At 50.0% G+C, this 8716-nt stretch overlaps 1 protein-coding gene across 1 annotated transcript; it reads right to left on the bottom strand.

Annotated features, from left to right (window-relative positions):
• Positions 1 to 1358: 1358 nt before the first annotated feature.
• LOC139835093 (uncharacterized) lies at positions 1359 to 3017 on the bottom strand. The gene is made up of 2 exons (XM_071825074.1): positions 2506 to 3017; positions 1359 to 2427 (listed from the first exon to the last, which is right to left on the bottom strand). The coding sequence occupies exons 1-2, from the start codon at positions 3015 to 3017 to the stop codon at positions 1359 to 1361; spliced, it is 1581 nt and encodes a 526-aa protein (XP_071681175.1).
• Between the last annotated feature and the right edge of the window lie 5699 nt (positions 3018 to 8716).

Below are 8716 nucleotides of genomic sequence, written 5' to 3'. Positions count from 1 at the left end.
CACTTGAGCCTCTTTGATTTGATCGAACAAGGTAGGCTTCAACTCGAGATTTGCCAGAAAACCATGGCTAACGAGCTCGAGGCCGAACTCTTCAAGTTCTTCATACAGCTTGGGTTGAGCAATTTTGATCAGGGCGTTCAATGAACATGGCTCTCGACTAAGGGCATCAGCTACGACATTGGCCTTACCGGGATGATAATGAATACCGAGATCGTAGTCCTTGATAAGCTCCATCCATCTGCTCTGCCTCATATTCAGCTCCCGCTGAGTGAAGATGTACTTCAGACTCTTGTGATCAGTGTAGATTTCATAGCGATTTCCCACTAGATAGTGGCGCCAAGTCTTCAGGGCGTGAACTACAGCAGCAAGCTCTAAGTCATGCGTGGGGTAGTTCATCTCGTGCGGTCGAAGTTGCCTTGACAAATAGGCTATCACCTTGCCTTCTTGCATCAGCACACTTCCCAGACCCAATTTCGATGCATCGCAGTACACATCAAAATCCTTGGTGATATCGGGCATGGTCAAGACGGGGGCTGTGACTAATCTCTTCTTGAGTTCCTGAAAACTGGCCTCACATTTATCGGTCCACTCGAACTTCTTATCCTTCTTCAACAGCTGGGTTAAGGGTCTCGCAATGCTGGAGAATCCCTCAACGAACTTGCGGTAATAACCCGCCAATCCTAGAAAGGCGCGGACTTCGGTCTGATTGGTAGGGGCTTTCTTCTCCATGATGGACTGAATTTTGGACGGGTCGACTGACACTCCTCCGGCAGAAATGACATGACCAAGGAATCCTACTTCTTTCAGCCAAAATTCACATTTACTAAACTTGGCGTAAAGCTGATGTTCGCGGAGCGTTCCCAAAACAATCTGCAGATGTTCGGCATGCTCTTCTTCATTCTTGGAGTAGATCAGAATATCGTCGATGAAAACCACGATGAACTTGTCGAGGTACTTCATGAACACCTTGTTCATGAGATTCATGAAATAGGCAGGGGCATTGGTCAGTCCGAAGGACATCACGGTATATTCAAAAAGTCCATACCGTGTGGTGAAGGCAGTTTTGGGAATGTCTGACTCTCGAACCTTGAGTTGATGATAACCCGTTCGGAGATCAATCTTGGAGAAAACTCGGGCGCCATTCATCTGGTCGAATAAATCTTCAATCTTCGGGAGGGGATATTTGTTTTTGATGGTGACATCATTCAGTTTTCGGTAATCCACGCACAGGCGGATAGTACCGTCCCGCTTATCCACAAAGATAACGGGAGATCCCCAGGGTGATGCGCTCGGGCGAATCAATCCTTTCTTCAACATATCATCCAACTGCTTCTTCAACTCAACTAAATCCTGCGGGTTCATTCGGTAAGGTCGCTGAGCGATGGGGCAGTTCCGGGAACTAGCTCGATGATAAACTCGATATCCCGATCAGGAGGCATACCGGGTAGCTCATCGGGAAAGACATCAGGGTACTCACAAACTATGGGTACTTCATGCAGGGCTGGGCTAGCGACACTCTTCTTGCATAAGGCCTTAGATGAGGGCATGGTCGCCACGTGCTCAACTACTTCCCCGTCCTCAGCAGTCATGGTTATAGCTTGGCGAGCACAGTCTATATGCCCCTTGTACTTCACCATCCAATCCATCCCTAAAATGACTTCCAACCCTTGCTCACCCAACACTATCAGATTTGCGTGGAAACGTTTTCCCTGAATATCTATGGGAACATCTTTGCAGGAACTCTGGGTTCTGCTAGTGGATCCAGGGATTTGTACGAGCATAGGTCGTTTCAAGGGGGTGGGGGTTAAGCCTCCCTTTTTCACAAAGGGCTTGGTAACGAAAGAATGCGAGGCTCCAGAGTCGAACAAAACAGTCGAGGGGACTGAGTTGACAGGGAACGTACCCAGAACATTATCCGGAGCTTCCTGAGCTTCTTCCGCGTTGACATGGTTGAGGTGTCCCCTAGCTGGTCCAGCAGACTTCTTCTGGTTCGGGTTCCTTCCGGCGGCAGTACGGGCTTGACCCTGATTTGGCTTGGGCGCATTGGGGCGCTGAGCAGTGTTCATCTTGTTGGGACACTCCTTGGAGAAATGACCCGGCTGTCCACAAGTGTAGCATCCGTTGGTAACGGGGCGGACAATGTTGTTCGGGCGGTTGTAGTTGGGATTGTAGTTGTTTCCTCCAGAACGCTGAGGGTTGAAGTTGCGGTTGGGGTTGTTGGGGCGAGGTGCAGGGGGTGGTGTCCTCTGCTGCTGGGGCGCCGGTCTGGGTGGAGGGAAACTGCAGGGTCGCTGAGTGCTGGAGCTGCCTTGCTGCATCATCGCCTTGCGCTTGCGGTTCTCAAACGCACTCTTGCGCTTGCTCTCCACCATGATAGAGGCATCAACAAGGGACTCAAGGTCAGGGTACAGAACAGCGACCAAAATACTCTGCATCTCATCATGCAGACCATTCAGGAAACGGTCCTTCTTCTTTTCTTCAGTGTCGGTATCTTCTGGAGCATACCTGGACAGAGTGGTGAACTTGTCCATATATTCCACCACAGTCATGCTTCCTTGCTTCAGATTCATGAATTTGTCCTTCATGAGCTTAATCAGTCCTGATGGAATGTGGGTCTTGCGGAACTTGGTCTTGAATTCTTCCCAGTTGATGACGTGTCCCTCAGCTTGAATAGCCTTGATGTTTTCCCACCAAGCGCGGGCAGGTCCAGAAAGATAATGAGTGGCGAACAAAACCTTCTCATTGTCGCCGACTCCGGCAACTTCCAGGTTGTTCTCAATAGTGCGAAGCCAGTCATCGGCGTGGAGGGGTTCAGTGCACTTGGAGAAGACAGGTGGATTGGTGCTCTGGAAATCCTTCAGCTTGGAGCGGGGGTCTGCATTACCATCCCCGCCATTATTGTTGTTGGCGTTTCCGGTAGCAATTTGAGCGAGGTGCTGAAGGGTAGCAAGGTTAGCTTGGCGCTCTGCACGGGCTGCCTCACGATCTTCCATCATAAGGCGCAGAAGTTGTGCCATGGTTGGGTCCGGAGGTGGAGGGGGGTTTTGGTCGGACCCGCTGGCGTTTCCACTATGGGTTTCAACCATCCTGGAGAGATGTGGATCAGATATTAATGGGGAAACAAAGAGATGGGCAGCCACTTAAAAGGGGAGGGCTTGTTAAAAATGCAACTTTGAAAACGGAAACTCGCAATTGTAAAGTAGGCAAACGATAGCATAACATAGCAGGGTGCCGAAGGCACAACATAGTCATACAACATCACAACATAAGTCTCATACAGCACAACCAAAATGGATGGTTTTAACAGAACCATCATCATAAGTCTACTCGCATCGCACGGGGACCTATATCATCGCCCTACGGTAAGGTGGTGCGAGTCTGGGGGTAGTACTCTAGAAGTCGTCAAGGTCCACGACGGGACCCTCAGGGGCAGGTGGGCGCCCTCGTCAAAGGGTGGCTCCTCGGGGTCCTCCTCGGGCATCAGTGGCTCAGGCTCCTCATCTTCATCGTTGATGAAGGCCTCATCCTCAGTATCAGGCTCCATATCGAAGTCCTCCTCCTCGTAGTCGTCGTCGTCGCTAAGAAGGGCCTCATTCTCCTTGCGGAGATCCTCACCGTCGTCCTCAAGCTCCTCAATAGTGGCCTCCATCTGAGCAGTCAGAGCCTCCAGTGAAGTCACCTTCGCCTTCAGGCGGGTAACCCTCCGGCGTGCGGCAAACCTCAGCTTGCGCTCACTGACAAGGTCAGCCTGAGCAGCAGCAAGCTGAGCGCGAAGTGCCACAATCTCGTCCTCCTGCAGGTCGCACCTCTCACAGGCGCGGTCCTGCTGAGTCTGAGTGTGGTGAAGCAGGTACTCCAGGTGGTGCAGCTGGTGTGCAGTGTCGGCGTGTGGGGCGCCGGCCACGGGCTGGCCCGCGAGGTCGCGCTGGCCAAGGTACTGGTAGCCAGTGCCGGCGACAACCTCCGGGTGCAAAAAAGCAAGGCGAGCAAGAGCCTCCTGGAAGACTCGGATCATCCCGTCAAGCCACGTGCGCTCCATCACGTCGATGGTGAACTCCTCAGAAACGGGGGCAATCCCGCTCCCCCTAACGACACAAGTGACCAACCAGGCCATCTCTGAGTCTGCAGACCTCTCGGTACGGACGCCCTTCACCTCGGGAACCGGACGTCCGCAACGAACAGCCAGGTCGGCCAAGGCCCGCTCGAAGAAGTAGAGAGGCGGCCTCACCCCGACCTGACGGAAGTGCGTGTACTCGATCTCCATCTACACAAATTTTTAGAGTAGATTAAGTTAGTGATCAAAGTGTGCAAAATTTTATGCATAATAAAACATTAATGCAAGTAAAGTTTGAAAAAAAATAGAGGGAGATAAGGGACTTAAGCATTTTCAGCATTTAGTCAACCTCTTTGATTTAAGAAAATAGTTTTTGTTCTGTGCTAACGCCCAGGCTAACTAAGGTCTCCTACAGTGAGGATGGCTCTGATACCAGCTCTGTGGGGCCCCGACTTACCAGTCCAGAACTCCTGTTATGCATACAATTTCACGATCCCAAGATCATTCCATCGTGAATACATAACCGAACTGATACCAGATTACATCATCCATTACAGTACCGAAATAACATTAATATGGAAGTCTTACATCATAGGCCATCAAGGCTGATGTTCAACAAACAGCAGCGGAATTTATTTGACTTCAAACAACGGTGGAACCCACGTCAGGCCTTTACCCTACAGGCGGCTGACTGGGAGAGCGGCCTAGTTCGCGTCTTCGGCGTCGTACTCGTCTTCTTCGTAGTACTCCTCTTCAAAGTCTGGCCAAGTAAATAGCCAGGACAACAATGCCAATGAGTACGTTTGAATGTACTCGCAAACCACCTTAGAGAGAAATAAAGGATATGCGATATGGCAGTAGCAAGGAACAGGCACTAAACTATGGCGACAAGGAGCGAGAGGTGGTTCCTCTCGAGAGTTTGACATTTCTATGTTTTTGTTGAAAAACTTTTTGTAAACAATTTTACTTTACCAACTAATAGGTAAGGAAGACCCATTTTCTTTTTCCGGCCATCGGAATGACCAAAACAATTTCACCTTTCCACCGTACCTCTCAGGTACATCTCCACCAGTCCCACTGGTATTTTTCCGTACCTCCCAGGTACATTTCTAAAAACTTTTTGGAAAACATATTTGTAAAACAAAACTTCCCTTTATTGCCACGTACCGCCATTCCCATGTCCATAACCGTGGACACGGCTATTCGAATAGATTTACACTCTGCAGAGGTTGTACACTTTCCCCACAAGATCCGAATACTCATCGTGTGGGCATCATCCCTGCATAATAACATATGCCACGACAAGTACCCGATCGTAGTTTTTCGCCTGCTCGCCTTAGCCTAAGACATGCCGCCTAGAGTTGTACCTCACAACACCAGAGTCCGAGGGGTCGTTTACCCAGGAGTAGCAAATTCCCCGACCAACTCGACCCTCCGAAATGCCGCGACCAACTGCGGGGCATTATTCAATGGGAGCTCATAGGTTGTACCCCGCGTACCTGAAAAGGCAAATGGGTTGCGTCCCTTCTCATGGGATGAACCCCGGTCGAAGCGTCCATGGTCGGACTGCCACTACATTTGCAGGACCCAAACTAAGGCGAGACAAACTACTACACTACGCCCCGTCCCACTAAAGGGTAATGTGGTTGTACTGGCTAGGTCCGGTTTCGTACTATGGTCACCAAGGTTTTTCGAAAAACAACTTTTCATCTCCATTTGCATCCAGCAATATATTTCATAAACCTTCTTGTGTTTTCACAAAAAACACACTTGGGCAGGGCAACCCCATTCCAAGGTTTTCCAGAAAACCTTTTTGCTTAAAAACAATTTTCACAAATATTTTTCAAGGGCTCCCAACCTATAGTCCAATTTCCTTTTTAAAAGAGGCGACGAGTGCGATGAGGTGGTAAGCACCATATCACTAATGGAGGTGTGATCAGTAGGTACCAATGAGGGCTGCACCCTAAGGGTGGATTAATAAAAGTCCGGGTGGCGTTAACCACCGACATAATAAATAAAAGATATGCACTTTATAAAACCTGCAATAATGCAAGAGCAAGATATATAGGATCAGAGATGTATCAAGAGGTGGCTTGCCTTGATCAACAAAGTGCCCCTGGTCTTCCTCTTCAATCCCTCCAAAGTCTCCTCCTCCTTCGTTTCCGGCGATGTTCGAATCTAGCGTCGCAAAAAGGAAACAACAAGCCATACCCAATCAACAAACCACACCAGCATAGTTCACACAAAAATTTGGGAAAATTACAGTATGTAAAGGGTTACTAATGCAAGCTACTGAAAGTGGTTTCATCCATTTATGATTTTTAAAACAAAAGATATGATTTTTGCAATTCTAGAATTGACTTAGGAACCATTTAAATGGTCTAAATCTTTCTGTAAGTCATAAAAATGCATGCAGCATACCTACTGAAAGCTAATAACATGTAGAACACACATGCACAAGAATCACTTTCAAATGAACTTTTAATTAATTTAGACAATTTAAATGGGACAGAAACCAGAGCATACAAACAACAAGCCACACCAGTATCAGAGCATTACCAACCAACACCAAACATACCCCTGGATAGGTGAGACTAAATGTGAACTAACCCCACTGGTTTGACATTTTTCTGATTTGCAAAAGATTTTATAAAAAGCAAATACTGAAAAGATATACTGTTTTAGTAATTAAATTCTTGGAATTAAACTATAACTCTTAAAAATATTTCCTTTGGCACAAAATTACCTTATATATATATATCTACCAGCAGCACTTGGTTTTGTTTCAAAATCTATAGCAATTTTCCATTTAAAAATCATTTACTAGCCCTCTGGACAGAAATGGTTTTGTAAAACAACTTAATTCCAGGAAACCCCTGCATGCTAGACTAGTGCCAAAATGAAGCTATCTACATATACTTCCCAACAAAACTAACCTCATGCAAAAAGGTTTCATAAATATCACACACTAAATAAATTACATAATCAGATACTTTTTAGGTTTGTATTTTTCATCACCCATTTACAGCACTAAATCACAAGCATTCATTTATTTATGGTAGGGATTTCATTTGTGAGCATTTAGAACTTTGAATCAATAAATTTGGTTACTCGATGAATTTTTGGCGATTTCAAAACTAACCAGGAGTTCACTGACAGATTTGTAAATGAAAAAGAAATAAAAGGGATCGGGCCGGGAAGACTGGGCCTGGCCAGATCCGGCCCGGCAGCATTTCAGCCGCGCGGGAGAGGCTCCCGTTTGAAACGCGGAAAGTGGCCACCACGCTGGCGCGGACCAGGGGCCAAGGTTGCATGCAGCCGTCCGATCAAGTGGAGATCGACGGCTGCTGCTCGTCGTCTCCACGGGGCCATGCACGATGTGCACCGGCGCCCTGGGAACTGGCGGGGGTTGGGACGCTCACCTCGATGAGCAGAAGACGACGGGGCCGGGCGCATTGGAAGCGGAGGAGCGTGCTCCGTCGAACGGCGGTCGCGGTGGTGAAAACAGAGCTGGCCGGAGCAGTAGTTGACGGCGACGGGGCCTCCCTGCTGCTCACGTTACCGAAGGCGTCGGAGGGTCCTAGGGACAAAATGAGAGTGTGTGAGCGAGGGGGTGATGCGGCGCATCAAATGAGCAGGATAGGGAGAGGAACGGCAGGGTTTTCCGCGTCGGCAACCTTCACCGGTGCCCACGGACAGCGAGCGCGAGCACTGGCTGCAGGAAAGGAGACGGGGTTTCTCCTCCCGTGAGGGGTGGTTGGAGTGAGAGGGGGTTCTGGTGGCGAGCGGGACGAGCAAGAGAAGGTCTGTGCCATTATATACGGGAACGGCCGGCGTACGGTGCTCCAGGTCCGGCGAGGAAGAGAGGGCGGGCGGCAGCAGTGGATTGGTTGAGAGGGGCGGCGTGCTACGTGTCTGAGACGCGGTGCCACGCCGTGGACGCACACGCGCGTTGCCTGCAGCGGGACAGCACGGCGACGACGTGATCTGTCACGCGTTCGACCGAAGGACGGGACTGGGCATCGAGGTTGGCGTGCTCGGGGGAGGAAGAAGTTGGCGAGGCTCTTGTCTACGAGGCGCGGGAGCATGCTGCTGTGCTCGCCTCATCGTCCAAGTCCACCGGAGTGCGAGTGTGGAGCGGCCAGCGTGGCCGTGCCAAGGCCGGCGTGCCCGTCGCCCATTGGGGGTGACCACGGCGGGTCAGAGGGAGAGAGTGGAAGAGGGAAGGCAGAGCGTGGTCTAGGGGGTTTAGAGGGTTGCAGCATGCGTTGATGATGCGCTGGATTCACGGCCCGAGCTGCAGAGCGAACGGGGGAAAGAGCTTGTCCGCTCCTGGGTGACCACGGGCGAGATGTGACCTAAGGGTGGCCTAGGTAGATAGGGGAGGGGCAAGAGAGAGGTATAGGGCGTGCAGGAGCTCTAGGGCTTGTCTGCATTCGCTTGGCATGATGCCCATGTGCTGCATTTCGCCAAAACAGCCCCGGTCACACTTCTTTCTCCACTTCTTTCTCACACACACGAAGACAAGAGGAGTGCACACACATGTGAGCAGTGGTGTGAAGTGTGAGAGAGCTGAGAGAGGGGGGAGAGAGGGGTCGAGCTGCTATCCACTTGCTGGTGGTTTGGGGAATGGGGAGTAAGAAAGAGATAGAGAGAGAGATG

This window comes from Lolium perenne, chromosome 2 (genome assembly GCF_019359855.2).
Source record: "Lolium perenne isolate Kyuss_39 chromosome 2, Kyuss_2.0, whole genome shotgun sequence".
Taxonomy (NCBI): domain Eukaryota; kingdom Viridiplantae; phylum Streptophyta; class Magnoliopsida; order Poales; family Poaceae; genus Lolium; species Lolium perenne.
This window is presented reverse-complemented; position numbering and strand designations above follow the sequence as displayed.